Source organism: Chaetura pelagica, unplaced genomic scaffold (genome assembly GCF_000747805.2).
Source record: "Chaetura pelagica isolate M959 unplaced genomic scaffold, ChaPel_1.0 scaffold363, whole genome shotgun sequence".
Lineage (NCBI taxonomy): Eukaryota > Metazoa > Chordata > Aves > Apodiformes > Apodidae > Chaetura > Chaetura pelagica.
This window is the reverse complement of record NW_009952720.1, coordinates 1,948,852-1,968,611: the sequence shown is the minus strand read 5'-3', so window position 1 is coordinate 1,968,611 and position 19,760 is coordinate 1,948,852. Positions and strand designations below refer to the sequence as shown.

Here is a 19,760-nt window from a genome sequence, read left to right as displayed (position 1 = left end):
AGGTTGTGGATGGCCCTTCCCTGGAGGTGTTCAAGGCCAAGTTGGCCAGTCACAAGGGGTGTTCCTCAGGGCTCAGTGTTGGGATCTTTCTGTTTTAACATCTTTGTTGATGACCTTGATAAGGACATAGAGTGTATCATGAGTAAGTTTGCAGATGACACCGAGCTAGCCAGGAGTGTTGATCTGCATGAGGATAGGGAGGCTCTACAGAGAGACTTGGATAGATTGGATTGTTGGGCTAACGTCAGTGGTTTGGGCTTCAACAAGGCCAAATGCCAGGCCCTGCACTTGGGCCACAACAACCCCAGGCAATGCTCCAGGCTTGGGGAAGTGTGGCTGGAAAGTGTCTGGCAGAAAAGTACCTAGAGGTTCTAACTGACAAGCAGCTGAATGAGCCAGCAGTGTGTCCAGGTGGCCAAGAAAGCCAATGGCCTCCTGGCCTGGATTAGAAATACTGTGACCAGCAGAAGCAGAGAGGTGACTGTCCCCCTGTGCTCAGCACTGGTGAGGCCACACCTGGGTGTTGTGTCCAGTTTTGGGCACCTCAGTTTAAGAGAGATCTCGAGGTGCTGGAGCGAGCACAGAAGAGGGCAACGAAGCTGGTGAAGGGCCTGGAGAATCAATCTGATGAAGAAGGCTTGAAGGAGCTGGGAATGTTTAGTTTGGGGAAGAGGAGGCTGAGGGGAGACCTCATCAGTCTCTACAACTACCTGAAAGGTCATTGTAGAGAGGTTGGTGCTGGTCTCTTCTCACAGGTCCTTAGTGACAGAACAAGAGGGAAGGGCTTCAAGCTGCAACAGGGCAGGTTTAGACTAGAAATTAGGAACAATTTTTCCACAGAAAGAGTGGCCAGACCCTGGAACAGGCTGGCCAGGGAGGTGGTTGAGTCACCAGCCCTGGATGTGTTTAAGGGTCATTTGGATGTGGTGTTGGTGGAGATGGTTTAGGGGAGAACTTTGTAGAGTAGGGATGATGGCTGGACTGGATGATCCCAAGGGGCTTTTCCAACCTGAATAGTTCTGTGATTCTATGATTCCTCTCCTGCCCCTGCCAACAAACCCATTAAGTATATGATCTGCAAACCCTTGTACATACAAAAGAGTTGCTCAAGATGTTTCGTTTCTGGGTTTTTTGTTTGTTTTGTTTTGGTTTTTTTTTTTAATGCAAGTTTTTTAAAACCCCTCTGAATTTGAAAAGCAGCATTTTGTTCTCCAGAGCAGCCCCATGCCAAAAGGCCACTCTCCCAAAACCTGTGTCAGGTCTGTGTGCAGTATCAGTACACATGCTGCATGTAGCAATTAAGTGTCACTGGAACAGTCACTGAGGTGACTGCAGCCTGGCCAGGCTCAGCTCCTTCACGTATCTCCTCATCTAAACACAGGGTTGTATTTCAAGGAGCAAACCCACACAGACAGGATAACACTGAGATAAGGCTCTAGTGAGTAGCTGCAGGTGCCTTCACTAAAGCAACAGAACTCCCACTAAGGTGCCCACAAAAAACCAAGTGCCAGAAATACAAGGTTTCTTTGGGGATTTCACATGCCAAGTAGAGAGATTCAAACACCCAGGTGGGAGAGTTGGGAGCACAGCAGTCCTTTCTTCCCCAGCTCCCCCCAGCCTTTCAGTTCCCCTGCAGATCCTCACATGGATCTGTGATACCCATCAATGGGAAAACACCCAGTGCAGTCCAACCCTCAGCAATGCTGTTTCCTGAGAAAGCAGGAAGCATTCCTTTTGCACCCAGTTGGGTGCCTGAGCAGAAAGCTTACCCCATCTGGTAGTGCCCTCCAGCACACAGCACTCACAAACTCATTTGTGTCATCTTCTTTCCGGTCCTTGTCCAGGACACTTTTGACTGTATCAAACTTGAACGTCAGCAGTGTCTTTGAGAGGCCCTTATAGTATAGATATAGGGAATTATTTTCACTTCCTAGAAATAAAAAAAAACACAAATATACAAGATCAGGTTTTGGTAGCAAGCATGGGAATCAGGCTTCTTAACTCTTACACTGAACAGGTTGCCCAGAGAAGCTGTGGCTGCCCCATCCCTGGAACTGCTGAAGACCAGGTTGGATGGGGCTTGGAGCAACCTGGTCTGGTGGGATGGGTCCCTGCCTATGTCAGAGGGGTTCAAACTGGATGATCTTTAAGATCCTTTCCAACCTAAACCAGTCTGTGAATTTAAGACAAAACCAGCCAGTCCCTCCATGTAGTTACCATCATGCTTGTGGAGCCCTGGCAGCTGGGACTGCTCCATGCAAACCTTTATGATGCTTAATAACAGAACCAGGCTTCATCAGCCCTGGCAGCTGGGACTGCTCCATGCAAACTTTTATGATGAACCAGGCTTCACAACAAGACAACTGCAGTTTGCAGCAGGCTTGGAGAACATACAGGATCCCAGCCACTTCCTTGAACTTCCTTAGGGCAGAGCACAGCATCCACACTACCACTTAAAACACTGCTACTCCCAGCCTGCTGGTGTTAGAGCTCTGAGGCAGGTAGCACTGTCACACTTCTGCTGGCTGTAATCAAGCATGACAGTTTGGTCCTTGGAGGTTTTAAGAGAGACTAGACAGCATGCAGGCTTTATTTAGAAATCTATTGCAATTTCTGCCTTGCAAGCTGTACAGAGACCAGAGAATACACAAGCTAAGGTCCTCCCTTCAGTGCTGGCACAGCTGTCCTGCTCATCCTATCAGCTTTCCCACCAAGACCTGTGTATTTACAGAGGCTCAACAGTCCAACTTAAGTGGTGAGAGAAATCACCAGAGGGGTAAGAGCTTCAGGATGATTTTGTGTCCCAGGCAGGTGTTCACAAGGGCATTAGTGCTTCACTGTGCAGAATGCTGTACTAAGAGACAAATGCAGAACCACCTGTGTGGTCCAGACCACTGTCCTGTCTGAGAAAGGTTTGGGAGGGTGTGTCAAGCTTGAATGACATAAGTGGAATCAACAGTGGATAGAGTAGTAGTTGACTTCTGGTGACAGCAAGTCTGAGTCATCATATATAAATAAGTCACTTGAAATGGGAAGAAACCAAGTGCAGACCCTGCTTATGTCAGGTCATAAAGCTATTCCCTGAGAAGGGAGAAGAAGGTAGAAGTTTGGAATAACCCTCTATTAAAAAGCCCATGCAGCCTTGTGGCACAATCACTAGTGAGCTTTGCAACTGGAGAGGCACCAGCTCCAAGGAGCCCCCTTGGCCCTGCCAGGATGGCTGCCCCACTCACCGCAGGCGATGTAGTCTCCGTTGGATGCCAGGCCCACGAAATTCTTCTCGTTGATGTGACCCTTGAAGGAGCGCAAGCAGTGAGGCTTCCCCACGTTCCACAGCTTCAGCTGACTGTCTGTTGACCTGGAAACAAACCCCAGAGTTAGGCTGCTGCCCTATGGCAGGTACTCCTCACTTGCAATCACAGACCCACTGAACCCCAGGGGTTGGAAGGGACCTGGAAAGCTCCCCCAGCCCAGCCCCCCTGCCAGAGCAGGGGCACCCAGAGCACATCACACAGGAACGTGCCCAGGGGGGTTGGAATGTCTCCAGAGAAGGAGACTCCACAGCCTCTCTGGGCAGCCTGGCCCAGGGCTCTGGCACTCTCACACCAAACAAGTTCTTCCTGATACTCACATGGAACCTCCTGGGCTCCAGTTTGCACCAACTGCCCCTTGTCCTGTCACTGGACATCCCTGCACAAAGCCTGGCTCTGCCCTCCTGACACTGCCCTGAACAGATCTGTAACCAGGGATGAGGTGGCCCCTCAGTCTCCTCTTCTCCAAGCCCAACAGACCCAGCTCCCTCAGCCTTTCCTCAGCAGGGAGATGTTCCCCTCCCTCCAGCATCTCTGTGCCTCTGCCCTGGGCTCTCTCCAGCAGTTCCCTGTCCTTCTGGAACTGAGGGGCCCAGAACTGGGCACAACATTCCAGATGTGGCCTCACCAGGGCAGAACAGAGGGGCAGGAGAATCTCTCTTGACCTACTAACCACCCCCTTTCTAATGCACCCCAGGATCCATTGGCCTTCTTGGCCACAAGGGCACATTGCTGGCTCAATGCAGCTCTTCAACACTCTACTTGCAATATAAACCTAGGGAGTCTTGATGCACTCCAGAAGATTTATCCCACTTTCAATCACATGCAACTCAGCTTGAGCTCGGAAAGGTATCAGATTATTTCAGAAGCCTGTCAAAATGCATTACATGTTTGAATAAAGAACTTCCCCCAAGTATTACTCTCCCTTTCTCTTATTGATCAGTTGTTCACTGAACTGTGCAGCCTTCAGGCCATCACAGCCTCCTCTGGATCCTCACAGATCCAGGACACACTGAATATACTGTAGAGGCTAAATAAAAATTCTATCTATAGACAAAGATCTGTTCTCCATGCTGGCTACAACTCTCATTCATACCTTTACAGAAGTTGGGAGGGAAGCAGCTTCTGCCCTCTCCAGCATCCCTGAAAGTATGTTCTCCTCCTCCTGCTCAATGCCAAGTAGCAGCTTATAAAACCTAGGGGGGGGGTGGGGTGTCACAGTTCCTATCAGCACTAAATAGATGTGGTTTGCCCATGTGTAATTGTGACTGCAAGGATACAGACCTCAAACTTCCACTCTTTTCACCTTGGCAGACAAGCTAAATACTACTATTAAAGAGACACAAATTCTGTTGGGATTAAATAAAAATGGAAGTTTTCCATTGTTGCCCTACATGTCAACACACCTGCCTCCAAAATGTTCTTGTATTTACTCTGAGCAAAAGTCTTCCCTTCAGCTGAAGAAAGGAGGCAGAAGTATTCTGCTCTGCTTGGCACAACTCAGCTGGAAGACCCCAGGTTGCTGGGAGATACAGGATTAATTTCCTCCCAAAAACCTGAGGGGACACAAGTGCCTCTCACTTCCCAGGCTCTGAGATTCTGGCACACACTGATTTATGGTGATAAGCTCCACAGCAAGTGAAGAAACACTGATGTGGTGCGACCAGAGCCCCATGAAGTTGCCCTTGGGGAAATGGGTAGCACTGTTCCCATCTTAAATTTGAAAGAGACTGGGAGCAGGACCTGTCAGATTGTCAGCAGGACCCTCCTGGGTAGGAGGAAAGAGACGTAGGTGACATTCCCCTCTTGCAAGTCACATCACCCAACCTTGATGCCTTCTGAGTATTAAGACCTGAAGGGGGGAAAAAACCCCACCACCCACTAGCCATCAAATATTAACAATAATATAACACATTAGCCTTGCAACAATGTCACATTTACCTAAAAATATAGCATGAAAGAGGAGAGATGCACCTCATGCTGTGCTGCAAAACCCTTATCTCAGCCCTCAATGACAACTGGAATGACAAAGGAGTGATAAGGGAGCTGTAGGAAGATTTGTTAGTAATTTGTAATAATAGGATGAGGTCAGCTCAGAACAAAGGTACCAATTTTATCTGTAATACCATGACTTAAGCAGGAGTGCACTCCTTATCCCAGGTCTTGACCAAGGGGGGGCCTGAAACACAGGCTTGTTCCATACCCATCCCTACCCTACTCTGCTTCTCACTCTCCCTTCCCTTCTCTTGTCCTTACCATCACAGTAGCAGCATGGCTCATAAAAAGGGCAAAAAAGTATGTACCACTGGTTTTTTGGCCCATGAGTGCAGGGAGGTGCCTTCTCTACTCTTAGGGCAGTTCTATTTTCAAAATACTGCTTTGAAAAGCTTCGGAGTTGCCTGGAAACTAAACTTCCCTGAAGGCAGAGTAAAGCTCCAAAAGCCTAATCCCTGGTCTACAAGCTGTCAGATTCCCATGACAGCTCCTGCTATTAGCTAACCCATCAAGAAGACCTCACATACACAGGCACTTAACCTCTGTATTTTAATAGCATACATTCTGGATCTCTTCATTAAAATAAAAACACTTCAAGTCTATTACTAATGGAATGCTTCTACTGTTAACAAATTCCCATTGAGCTCTAGCCATGTTTGCATTGCTTAGGATAAGCATGCCATAAAAGAAGGATGTTATCTGCCACTGGACTGCAAGGAGAGGAGAAGGCCATTGATTCTGCTGGTGTTAGTATTGCTCTTGCTTTCATATTCTCTCCAAAAAAAACTATCATGGATGCACTGCTGTTGTATCTGTCTCTTTGTAAATCAGCACTGCAATCAATGTGTTGTGCTAAATACCAGGCAGTTCTGAACACCCTTGAGGTCAAAACCTAACTCTACAAGGCAAAGTAAATCAATGCAATCTATAAAACCATCTTTAGCCAGAAATCTAGAGACTCTGAATATGCATATCATTTTTTCTTAAAAGAAATCAGTGCTTGATTTTTGGGAATCATTACTGGTCTTCTCTCCTCAATTTAAAAAAGACTGACACGAGAAACATTGTACTCTGATATTCCTATTAATGCAGAAAAAGATACATGAATCTTCCAGGTAGTCCTCTCACCCTATTGTTGCCTGTCCAAGTCTGACAGCTCTATCAAATAGTCCTCCCAGGACTGTGGGATAAGCTTTCTCACATGGTCAGCTCAAGCAGGACAGAGCCATTCTGTCCTGAAACATCTCATGGATGATGCTCCATTTGATCATGGCTGTAAAACACTTCCAGCTTCCTCCAGCTTCCATTAAACACTTTCTTCTTACCCAGATTTGATTCACAGCATTAAACTTAATTTGCTCTGCACTCTAGGTATGAATTTGCACCCTTATAGCAACTTACAATGCTAAAGGAAATAAAAGAGAGAGGAGCTGATTAAATAGCAGCAGTATTGGAAGTCACCACAGAATCTTCCATCACACAGATCAGCTCAGAGCAATTCACTGGCAGCTTGAATACAGAATCACAGAATCATCATGGTTGGAAAGGACCTCTGGGATCACAGTGTCCAACCATCAGTACAAAAAAAAGCCAAGAGAAACTAAACAAACACTACCAACCACACACACTCTACCAAAAAGCACCCACAAACCATCACAATCTCAGCCACTAAAGCATGTCCTGTAATTCCTCATCACACACTTCTTGAACACCTCCAAGAAGTACTTCACCACCTCCCTGGGCAGGCTGTTCCAGTGCCTGACCACCCTTCCAGTACAGAAATTCTTCCTAATGTCCAATCTAAACCTCCCCTGTCAAAACTTCAGGCCATTTCCTCTGATGCTATAACTATTTACTTGGGAGAAGAGGCCAACAGCCACCTCCCTACAACCTCCTTTCAGGTAGTGGTAGAAGGCAAGAAGGCCTCCCCTCAGCCTCCTCTTCTTTAAACTAAATAACCCCAGTTCCCTCAGCCACTCCTCATATGACTTGTTCTCTAGACCCTTCCCCAGCTTGCTAGCTTTATACCTTAAAAGACTCTTTTGGACCCAAGTTCCTAGAGCAAACTGTGTAAAACCACGGGACAGAAATAAGCTGGATAACCACTGGCTGGGTACAAGGCAGCAGGGACACTTTCTGGGACTAGGTCTACCCTGTGAGCTACCCCTGCTGCCCTGGGCTGTTGAACATGAGTATGTTGAGATCAAAGCTGTGCCTGCAGCATCCCAAGGCTATTTGTATTTTCCTCTCCATGTAAGAGAAGCTCACCCCTGGTTTGTACGACTGCAACAAACCTTTCACTAGGTGATCATTCCCTCACAGCTGAAAACCTACCTAGAAGTGAGACAGCCACAGCTGACTTTGGGTCACATCTGGCCACTTAACTGAGCAGTAGCTGCAGAATACTATTCCTTGGTGTCTCCATAGCAGATCTTATAGCCTGCCCTGGCTAAAAAGCCACACACCATTAGGAACATAAACCACAACTTTTCCTTGTCTGCTTTCAAACCCAAGCATATAATCCTAAAGAAGGCCTCCACAGAGCATATTAATTAATTACCAGAGAACACATCAGCCAGTCCTACTTGAGTTGCTCTCAGGCTGTGGATAAACCTGACCCAGCAGCACCATTTGATGAGCAAGTTCTGTTGCTAATCAGCTGTGTTTTACCACTGATTACTATCCTCGGGGCTGTGCTGCCAGCCTCATCTACAGCAGAGCTCTGCTCAGGAGCATCCTGAGCACTTTGTAAAAGGGGAGTTCACCTGCAGCTTCTCACAGTTGGGGCCTCTGGTCAGGAGATGCATCTAATTGTCTTCATATTCCTTTTCAGCTTCCTGGCTCTGTGAGACAGAGCAGAGCCAAGCACCACCAGGAATTAATTGCTATTTGTGTCTTAGGAAAATAAAAAAAGCAACCATCAGCTTCCCAAAAGCACAGCAGCTAGCGAGCACACCCTCCCACACAGGTGAACTTGGCAGGATGACCCTGATGAGAGCTGGAAAGGGAGGGCTGCAAAGTTTGGAGCCTAGATAAAAGGGTGACACTTACGCAGAGACGATTTCTTCCCCGCTCACGAATTTCGCGTAGGAAACCGCCTTGCGGTGCCCTTTGAACACCATGATGGGCTGCTTAGTGTTGCGAAGATCGTAGTAGTGAACACAGTGATCTGGAGAGGAGGGAGGAAAAAGGGCAGAAATTAATTAGCTAGGAAGGATTTGCAGGACCTCTATTAGGCTCACAGGAACAGAAGTTCTGCCTACAGCTTCCGCATCTCGCTTGAAGGCCGGTCTAGCATCGCCAGCCAGCGCTGGAACAAAGGAGTGTTTGAGGAGGCTTCTTGAAACAGCCCAAAATTCAGTCTGTAAAGGTCCAAGCAGCCTTTCAAAGAGAAAGAGAGGGGAAAAGGTGCATCCACGTGTGTGTGCACATCCACGTGGCTTCCTGCAAACCCCACATTGCCCACGTGCAAGCCAGTAGCTCAAAGGACTCTCGTCTCTCCTCCCTGACCACTCTGCTATTTTTAATGCCCTGCACCCCCCTCACCTTCTCCTTCCTCAGCCTGTCTCCTCTTACAAAGCCTAAGCTAAAAACTCAGTCTGTTGACTACCAAAATGAGATAATGGAAACAGGGACTAAATTTTCACCCTTACTCTAAATGGGTAACCTCCACACTTCTGGTTTTTTTTTTTTTTTTCTTCTCTCCTTTGATTTTATTACCAATCAAGAGAGAATTAACATTTCTGCTAATGACAAGATGAAATTCCAGCTCATCTTAAGATCAAATTCACAGATGTGCTGCAAGGCCACAACCACATAAAAGGGATCACAATAGAATTAACAAGACATTATTTTCTGCAGCACCAAGTGTCAATTCCCAAGAAAATAGAAAACCTAAGAACAGAAACCCCCACGAGACCCAAGAATCCAACAACCCCGGTGCTCTTTCCAGCTCAACAAGGTTAATAAGCTTCTCTCTTTCTGACTTGCAGCCTTTAATGTTGAATTTCATTTAGTTATCCCCTGCTATTCTGGAAGTGCAGGGAGGGAAGGCCACATCCATGCAAGGAAACAGAGCTGGATGCCTTTCTCCAAGTCACCAAGCGACTCGCGACACCCAGACATCAAGATTACATAGAAATGAATTTAAATGCCAATGCTGACGGTTATTTTGGTATTTTAACAACATTTCAAAGCAGAGCTCTCAGCCATACAAACACTCGTCTGTCTCAAAGTCCCATGTGGTTTGAGAGATAACTGGGTTTACATCGATCAGGCTAGAGCAGCCATCAGACTGGCAAGGGTAGCTCTTCCCCTGTGTTACCAGGCTAAGTAGTGGCCAGGGCAGGATGGGGGCTGTGTCAGGAACATCTTAATTAAAATGAAGCAAGCAGGCAAGCTGCCTTCCTCTCCCACTGCTTCCAGCCTCTCCTCTATGTAAGATGGGATCAGAGGCTTCTCCCAGAAGAGATTTTTCTCTCTTCCTCCTCACCATGTAAAAGCATCCAGCCACAACAAGTTCTCTCCACCACTTATTCAACTGTTCTCCACCACTAATTCATTTGTTGAATTACCCTATTGAGTTGAAACCCAGCAGCTCTTGTACTCATTACTGCCAGCACTGAAATGCTGGGAAGTGCTGGACCCTCAAGAACTCTTTCCAACTCCCTTTTCTTCCATCTCTGAAATATTAACCCTCTAAACAGCTAACACCAACCAAAATCCCAGTGTTTTCCTGCCATTTGGGTATTACAATTAGCTTTAGAACAAGATGATGTTGCTTCTAACAAAGGGGTTAATTTTCAAAGGGACTTTGAATTAAGTGTTAACATTCCTTTAACAAGAATTGGGCATCCTGGTCCCTTCTACCTCTCTGAAAGCTTGAGACAAAACCCTCCACATTTTCTCATCTGGCCAGCAGACCTGCTGCAGGAGTTACAAAACCAGTTAACAGCCAATTTTTATTTTAATGAGCAGCATGATTCTTACAGGACTTTCTATTAGGAGTCAGGTAGTGGATGAGCCTTTCAAGCCTATTTTTGCTGGCAGTTTCAACCTGCTGGCCCCACTATTAGGATCCCTTTTAAGCATCAGATTTCTAGCCTGGTGGCAGGAAAAGCAGTACCTGGGGATGGCTTCACAACGGGAAGAGGAGAGAGCTAGAGCAGGAAAGACAAGTTTATTTGCAGAGCTGAGGCACGAAGTCATGTTCACCTTCTAAATACCACAATAAACAGCTCGAAGCCTCCCGGCATCTGGCCCCAGCGCTGCGGGTGCCTCTTGGCGTCAGCAGGGCAATCAATCACTGTCTGATCTGATCACAAGTCCGAGGGAATGGGCAAGGCCAGTGGGTTCTAAAATTAGCCAGTTAATTATTAATTGATTACTTCAGCAGCTGAAGTGTTGGTGCCCAATTGAGAGGGTTGTTTTTTTTTTTAATTCAATTGAAGCAGCTATTTTTAAGTAGATGTATGAAGACAAATGCTCCCTGCATTCATTAAAATCAGAACAGGTGGTCATGTTTTACAATTAAAGAGATACTCTCTCTTGTAGGCCATATGGACTTTCCAAAAACATGATAAAAATGCCATCTGCTGAGGAAGCAGAGCACCCCAAAATGAAGCTAAATGGGGAAAATACAACTCCCAGGTAGCCCAGCAACAGTCTCGCCTGGTGGAGTTTGATGGGCTGAAACCATCCCAGGTACAGCAGCAGGTCTGAGGCCAGGTGGTTCTGGGAATCTCAGCATATGCATTAGGCCTAAGAGGCAGCTGAAAGTAAGGAAAAGAGTGGGCACTGAAGGGAGTCAAACACTTCCTGAGCTCTGCAAGAGCCCTAAGCTCATAGAGCATCCCTCTGCTGGCTCCTGCCTGCAGCATCCCTGGAAGACCATGGAGCGTATTACACCAGTAACCAGCAATGCCCAGGGGTTTGTTTTGCTCCTCAAACATTGGCATTGAAATGGTGAACTGGCATTTTATTTTCCAGCTCTACAGTTTCCACCCCCACCAGAAAACTCACTTAGAACAATTTCAACTTGGAAATAACATTTCTGCAGTTAAAAGCCTCATGCCTAACCATGGGCAGCAACAGCTCCCTTCTTTACTTTCTCTTTTGCATTCAGGCTTAATTGAAATATATGAGATAATGGGAAAGAACATGTATATAGACCACAACAAATTAAACACTCTGAAACAATTCTTGTCTAGTTCAATGTCACTGCAGAAGCTGAACATGACAGAATTCTGCTGCTGTTGCCTTCTGAATTCAAATGTTTGCTGGCAGGCTGTATTTTATTACATTTCTTTTCTTTTTTCCCAGTGATCTCAGAAGGCAGAAAGGGCAGCTCAGCTCTGCCACGGCTGCTGAGAGGTCTCCAACCACATGCCTGAGTTCTTAAATAGTGCTTTTCCACAACATTCAAGAGCTGCTTACTTCCCTTAAGACACCACTGCTTCACCTTTTAAGATGCCCAGTGACAACTAATCAAGAATTCAGACTTTTCCAAACTTTAAGAAGATCTCATCCCCCCTTCTGTAAATATAACCCACATCAGTAAAAGGTGGCATCTCTTGTTCTTCAGCAGCTCATAAATTCACAAGACTCCAGCCAGCAGGAGCAGGGCAAAAAGGAAGGATGGTTTTGTGATATACATGGTGAAGTGATCAGCATCTTCTCAGTGTCAGTCCTCAGACTCAGCTTGATTGCAGGGTCAGGGACAGAGGTAAAGGAACTGATGATGTGGTTAAAAAATCTTAGGAAATCAGGTTAAAAACTTATAAAAGAGAGAGCTGAGAATTGCTAATGGAGCCAACAGCATCTTAGGTAATTTCAGAGCTGTTCAGAAAGATGAAATTGGTCTTGGATTTGTAGTTGTTTTTTAAAAAAGAAAAAGTCTCTTTTCACCAAAAGTGATTTTCCTTACACTTAGATTTGTTAATAACAGTCACAAAACAGCTGTTACAAGCAGGCTTTATGCTCACATCACCTCTTGCAAAGCTCTTAAAATGTACTGAGGAGCAGCAACTCCAGAAAGAGTAAACAAGGGTTAGGAAAGAACATCACACAGCAGCCCTTTGTTTCACCGAGTACCAATACATCCAGGGCAGCAACGGGCACAATCCAAAAAGCAGTCATTTAACTCTCCAGGTACCCAACAATCTGCAGTAACATTTATCTTCCAGGTCATATACTCACCACAAACATTAACCAGTCTCCAGCATGAGCTAACCCACAGACCCCCCAAGGCTTTGTTTCAACCAAGAACCATTTACTTTTAAGTGATATCAAGCCAAGGGCAGCAAAACTAAAATTTACCTGCAATGCAACAGTTTTATATTCAATGGATGTAACAAGAAAGCCCCAAGAGCTGCATACAAAGGTTATGTCTCTACTCTAGAAAACTGATTTGCTGGAGAATCAATTACCATCTTTCTTATGCGTTTCTAAATGACTGAAATATTTCTCAACTGTTCAATATTTAGATTATTGATCTTTTTTAAAAAAATAAGTCATTTACTTTGCTCTTAGATTTTTCAGTGTTTACAGTCTTCAGGATATAAGTGGTGCTCACTGCTACATATCAAATTAATGTTACAAACAAGACAACACCCCTAATTCAAAAAGCATAAGCTGCAGGGTGGGGAGCTAGATGTTAATTAAGTGGTTTGTAACAAATCTTCTGTTATCAAAGCATATTTTGGACTTTTTTTAAAAAAGCAAGTATCTTCAATAACAAACTTAAGTGTTAAATTGATTTCATATAACTAATACTGCAGCTACAGCATGCAGCTCTGCCTGCCTCATGCTACAGCTGAAATGGAAGCCAAGGCTAAAGGGTAACCTTTAAATGTGTTTCTCTTTTGCTTCTTTGACCATGATGATCTGATTTGTTGTGTCTAGTAACTCACTTCTCAGCTGATGATTCCCTCAACTTCATCTATTTGTTTTCCTCCATACATACTTCAAGCTTGGCTCAAGGATGCCTGATTTCATCAGTAAAGCTCTGTGCATCAGTAGCAAGAATAAGAATTTTTATCCTCCGAGGTGTATTTATATGACTTGTTAAACAAGATTTAAACCAAGTCAGAGCAAATTTGTGGAAGATACCTTTGCTTGCCTCCAATTAGGTTACCTTGAAGAAAACAAAAATCACAACAAAATGAAAGGGCACAAAAAAAGCCCCCAAAATATCTTTAGTCAGAAAGAAAGACCAAGGCATGATTTTGTAGAGCCCGATTCCATTTCTACTTTCATCAGTTAAAAAGTGATTTCAGAGATCATCATTCAGAGGCTGAAGGAAGCCCACATTGCTCAATACATAGCTGAAGGGGTTAGCTGAAATCTGATTATTTAAACATCTACCTCTGGAAACTGATCTTTCCTTTTACTTGCTTCTCCTCTGGATACCAAGTGTAAGCAAAATTACTCAGCACACAGAGCTGACAGAACAAAGCCTTCAAAGCCACCTAGAATTGTATCTAGGCAACTTGTTTAGCAGGAAAATAATATTATCTTTATGCCTTCAAGTATCCAGAGCCCAGCAGTTCAAACCAAAGCTTGTGTTTCAAGTGTCTCTGGGTGAAAGGAAAGAGTATATGGTGTCATTCCCCTAAGTGGCATGCCAGGAAGGAGAGTGCACACCACCTTAATGAATTGTTATTGAACACAGATAAGCAGTAGAACACAACTTTAGCATCAAGATGGGTTAACCAGACGTCTCTTTCAGCCATGTTCACTGTTTTTTTCTCACTATAAAAAGGAAGCTTGCATCCTCAGAGGCAAAGCTTTTGGCTGGATGAAAAATGGGAGCAGAATCAGGAGGCTCAGCTTTCACTGCTTTAAAGTTTTTCTGTCAGTGAGGAGAAAGAGGAGGGAAATAAAGAGGGACAACATTCTGACTGAAAACTAAAACTCACATGGACAGTAGTACACAGTACAACAGTGCAGGGCAGTGTTGTATGCAATCACTTGGCACATGACATGTCTCTGTCCTTAGGAAAACCAGAACAAGGCCTAGGGAGAGAAGTGCTGCTCTTTCTCAAAAAGCTGAGAAAAGCAGCTGCTCTCGGAACCCAAAATGCTTTAAAATAGATTTCTTTTAATTTGAGAGGAAACCTACAAAAGCCTCAGCACTCTCTTGACCTCAAAGCCACCTAACAAGCTGCATACTTACTTAGAGACTAACTAAAAAGCTATTAATAAGGCTGTGGAACCTCTCCAGGGGATCTTCTGTGTATCTCCATGCCAGGAAACAGAGCCTCCCCATGACGGCAGCGATACCATCAAAGGCTGGTGAAAGGACAACTGAAGACATAATTACATGGAAACTCAAACTTAATCCTATGCAGAGTGCAGTTGCTGTTTGAAATTCATTTTTGCTCAAGGGCCCTGAGAGTCAGAGAATAAGGTAGGTTGGAAGGGACTTCTGGAATCCTGCCAACTACCCACTCAAGGAAGGAACAACTGCAAAGTTGGATTCAACTGAGAAGTTAAGTAATTGTGTTCAAGAGTCTTAACTCAATCAAGCTCTGAGAATTTCCAAAGACATACTCTGTACACTTCTCAGACCTTCCAGGTTTTGTCAACCTACTCCCACACGACAGGGATGGCACAAGGCACTGCTATACATACAACCTTTGCTCTCCTTCAATTATTTTTCTTTACAAGTAAAAAAACCTTGCAGAACTGCTGCACTTGAACGGTTGCAAAGCCAGTTCACTACCAAACACCAGCACTTAAAGAGAACTTCATGTGGCTGAGGTGACTTTGTTACAGTTTAAGGTGGAGATTTTTCTCTCCAACAGCACAACAGGCAGGCTGGAGTGTGAACATCCCTAAGTGGGTCTTGCTCTGGAGAGAGGACTGGGGACACAAGACAGTTGAACACTTCACCTGTGGGAAGAATTCAACTCACTCAAACATCTTCATGCAGGGACCACAAAAAAAAAGACTAGTTTTAATTCTGGGTCTCTTCCAAGGCAGAAGAGAGCATATGCATTAAAAAAAGAGGGTCTTTATTACAGTAGTAGAAATACAGGGTGGCATTTGGGCATTCAAAAAAGAACAGTAAAGAAGCCTTCCAGCCAATAAGACACTACAAAGATACTTATTTCACTTGGCAAGACTAATATTGGGATGGGATATGATCAGTACAGGCAGTGGCCTATCACAAGCCATTCCAGGGATAGGAGAAAGTGTGATAGTTTCCACTACATAAAGGAAATAGATGCTCTGGGAAAAAGAGAAAAGGCAACAATGCCAAGGGGAAAGGAAACAAAGCAGACTTGAATGCAAGCAAACCAATCTCTGCACCAAAAATTAACACCAGAATTTTCTGAAGGAGAAATTAGATCCTATCGACAGCACTGAGGTGACATCAGTGGCCTCTTGACAAACTATTTCCCTTACTGTAAGGAAAGGGATTAAAAATAGGTTTGATACAGCCTGAAGCAAAGAACCTTTGACAGACAAAACTATCTGCAGCATTTTGCTGAAGAATGCAGTGTGCTGTTTTCCACTTGCAGCATGACAAATCACATAAGGAGGAGAGCAGAAATAAATCCCTTTCACCCCAACATCTCCCTGTAGAACACTGCAGCACAGGCAAACCTAAACAATCATTTTTTTATTTTGCCTGCATAAACCTTCCCTTAAAAAAAACAAGAAAATTTTAATCCCAACAGCCATTGTCACAAACACATTAAAATGTTTGCTGGATATGGCTTTGTATTCACAATTTTCTGTTCCAGCAGAAATTGCAAGTACTTTGCTTCTATAACTAAATTACCCACTTGATACATTTCCTTCTTCCTCCTCCATTTACCTGGAGTTCCCTTTGCAGTAAAGCAACAGTTTTTCCCTGAATAACCATTTTCTGTTGCCCAAGGGGAATCTTAGCAATCTCTTCTAGAAGCAACACTCTGGCCCACAGCAGCATATTGGAACAATACCCTTATTTTGTATTTCATGTGCATGCACGAGATTATTTGGGATGCAGAACTTTCTTCATGTTTGCTATTGGAGCTCTGTCTAGACAAGTGGTCTCAACCCCCACTGTACCAGACACCCAAGGAGCTCCTGCACACCCTGTCTTCACAAGTGTCAAAAAGTCAAACAGCCGCCTTACAAGGGACTGAACTTTGGAAAAGCATTCAATAGGTATTTTCCCTGCAGGTCAAAGGCTCCTCCCATCTGCTCTTCCTTTACAGGATGCCCTGAAGACTGTAAGATTAAGAAAGGCCTGCATGATTTATTTTGCTGGTGGCAAAATCTTAATACCTTTTATGTGAGGAAGTCCTAGAACCTGTAATGATAGTGAGGAGATGAAAGGAAGTTTCTAAAGCAGAAGGCAGCACATGGGTGTTTGAGGAGGACAACTCCACCTCGTTGTTTTTACACTGCAATACAGACAATGGGCAACAGCCTCAAAAAAAACTGTATGTAGAGAATCCAATCCAAATCCAGCCTCCAAAAATAATAATGTTTAGGGAATCCAATACAAACTGAGCCCAGATTTCCAGTTACACAAAGGAAGAGCACAGCGCTAGGAAGAGGGAAAATGCCTAACACTTCTGTTTAGCAGACTGGCTAACAAAGGAAGCAACACAAGAAAGGTCTACTCCACAGAAAATGAATTAGAAGAGAGCTGAGGTTAGATTACATGTCTGGTAGCCTCAACTTAATACCTGGCAAAACCAACAGCACAAGAAACACCTGCTACCTCTCCTCCCACCAAGGAAAGGCTCAGGATGCAGCAGCAGAGGGTTTCAGGCTACTACTTGAAATATTTTGACAGAGCTGTGCAGAGAAGACCATACACTGATGAAGCCACTGATTTTCATCTCTTACTAGCACCAAATGTACTTTTTTAAAAAAATAGTGTATCAACACTAGCATTTCACTAAAGATCTATATCTCCCTCTGCTGAACAGATGAAGGGAACAGCAGCCTTGAGGGGAACCACCAACTGGGCTTTTAACCTTTGTATTCAGCAGATTCCCTATGGCTTGAAGTTACAGATGACATTTGCCAGGTTATGGATAACTGTCTTTACACACTGGGGACATTTTTTTACTGACTTGTCTAAAGCTTTTGACACAACTGCCCATAAAACTTCCACCCTAAATAACTTGTCTCATATTAAGGAGAGAAGGAGACATAAAACATTAGAGATCTTAATCAGTTGAGAAAAGGGCTCTTGCAGGAGGGGGAAGCAGAAGAGATTTCTCTAGAACTCCTTTGAAACTTTGACCTTTCTGGTTTTAAAAAGATTTCTCACAGGAATAAGGGAGAGCTGCTTTTTGTGCAATTCAAAGATTGCTTTCTGTGAGACTGTTGGAGAAACAAAATATTCAGTACACATAAGGAAGATTTACTCATTTTACAAAACCAGTGAAGACAAGAGCAGTAACAACCTGCAGCTTTTGGAAGAATTCATTCCTTATTTTTGAAAGAGAAGAACTATGAACTGTTCAGGCTCTTAATCCAAGTTTTCTCCTCAACTATGTAACGTGTACAAACTCTATATGCACTACCAGACACAGGCCAGTGTACAGAATGAGTTTTACAATCCACAGAACATGTGAAGAACTGTCATTTTATAGTAAAAGGTGCTTCAACTCATGCTGTTTAAACAGAGCACATCTCTGAAGCTCTGAAACTTCACACACGAGAAGGAATCTTACTCATCCAGTGAGTGTTGGCTACATCTTTCAAAGGCCTAAGTACCACACTGGCCAAACAAATCTCTCCTGATTCAAGATACTTATTGCACACAGCATTTGTTCTTACTGCAAACCCATGTCAACGCTGGTTCTTCAATGACTCAAAGTTTGCTTCACTAGTTTTGAGGAGATAGAAGCCTTCTTTTAGTAGGTTCAAGAGATGGGGATTTGATTTATTACTTAAACTGCCCTCAAAGCAGAATCCACTGGAAGGGATGACCAATAATATAGTGGCATGATTGCTAATGTTAAAGCTTCATGTAAGGATGGTTAAACCAAAATATCAAAGGTCTGGTAGGTTATGCAGATGGGCAAATAAGCACAAGAAAGTGTATGGTAATCCACAGGTATCCACTGTGGCAAAGAGGCAATGTATGCTGGCTAGGCAAAGAGTCCCCTTCACAAAAGAGGCAATGTATGCTGGCTAGGCAAAGAGGTCCTGTGAAGGGGACCTGGATTTCTACACACACCTACAATCTTACTTTTTGTCATCTTCTTGAGATTCAAATGGCTAACAGGGCCTTCTTAGAGGGACCTAGCTCAAGTGTTCCAAACCTCTCCTCTGAAAAACTCACACAATACTTAGATACTTCAAAAAGATGCTGAGATGCAAGCCCAGGCTGCACTCACAGGCTACAGATTTTCCTATGCAGTTTGTATGGAAAAAATAGATTATGTTATGTAAGTTTAAACGTCAACAGTGCCCAAATAAAAGGCTGGAACAGTTCATCTATTCAACAGCCTGAACGGGAGATAAAGCAGGAAGCCATTATAGATTGTCATTCCAACAAACAATTCCTTTAAATGAGCTACCAGAAAAACTGCAGCTTTGGAAACTGCCACAGTGGGAAAAGATTAAACTCTAAGGGATAGAGCAACAGTTAGTAGCAAGCACAATTCGGCATTTCTGAAGGAAAAGATGAATCTTGGAGTTGCCTATTCTGTTCCTGAATTTCAAGGCTCATTTAAATTTTAATTTGAATTTTGTAACATTGACTAAGCGACTTCTACATCAGTTGTAAAACAAAATGTTCAGGAAAAAGAATATTCAAGCAAACAATTAGCATGCTCATTTCTGCTAATGACAGTTATCCTTTTTTGTCCCAGAGTGTCAAATGGAGCTTTTCAAGTTAATTTTATTCGTTCACTTGTTACTGAAGTGTGACAACCTCTGGGACCAAGCAAGGAAACTCCCAGGAGGTCTCTATATTATCCTCTACTCATGGCAGACCTTTTATCCAACACAAGCCCCAGACTGTTTTTTCTGTGCAAGTAAAAAGTTACATAAGCTTCTCAGATGTGAATTTTGCACAGACATCAGGTCCTGCAAGCCTGTGAGTGGTCTGTGTCCATGATTTCCTAGGAAGCAGCTGCAGCAAGGCAGGGCCACCTTGTGCACTGCCAGGCTGATCTGTTAGCAATTCTGACATGCAGATACAGGCAAGTCAGCTTAACTGCAAACGTGGCAGGTTTTAATAACACTGTGTAGCTGCAGCACTCTGGTTTCTCAGTCCTGAGCAGCAGCAGAATGGATCTGCCTACCAGTGTCAGAAGATTGTCTTCACCAGATCAGCAGATGGTACTGTTCAATATTTCACTTCCTACTATTGAGGAAGTAATATTGAGGGAAAGTCAAACCTTGAAGTCGAATCTTGAAGATGGTGTTCCAACCTGGACAACCCTCCTAAGTTCAGGGCTTCCCTACCCAGTAGGTACTGTCAGGACAGAA

The 19,760-nt window shown here is 44.1% G+C and overlaps 1 protein-coding gene across 1 annotated transcript in view; it reads right to left on the bottom strand.

Annotated features, from left to right (window-relative positions):
- Window positions 1-19,760, bottom strand: part of RFWD2 (ring finger and WD repeat domain 2, E3 ubiquitin protein ligase) — a 185,106-nt gene that overhangs the window by 87,157 nt on the left and 78,189 nt on the right. The window contains exons 16-18 of the mRNA XM_009994680.1: window positions 8,358-8,475; window positions 3,234-3,358; window positions 1,770-1,930 (exon numbers count right to left, since the gene is read on the bottom strand). Of these exons, the coding sequence (XP_009992982.1) occupies window positions 1,770-1,930; window positions 3,234-3,358; window positions 8,358-8,475 (404 nt within the window). The remainder of the gene's footprint in view (window positions 1-1,769; window positions 1,931-3,233; window positions 3,359-8,357; window positions 8,476-19,760) is intronic.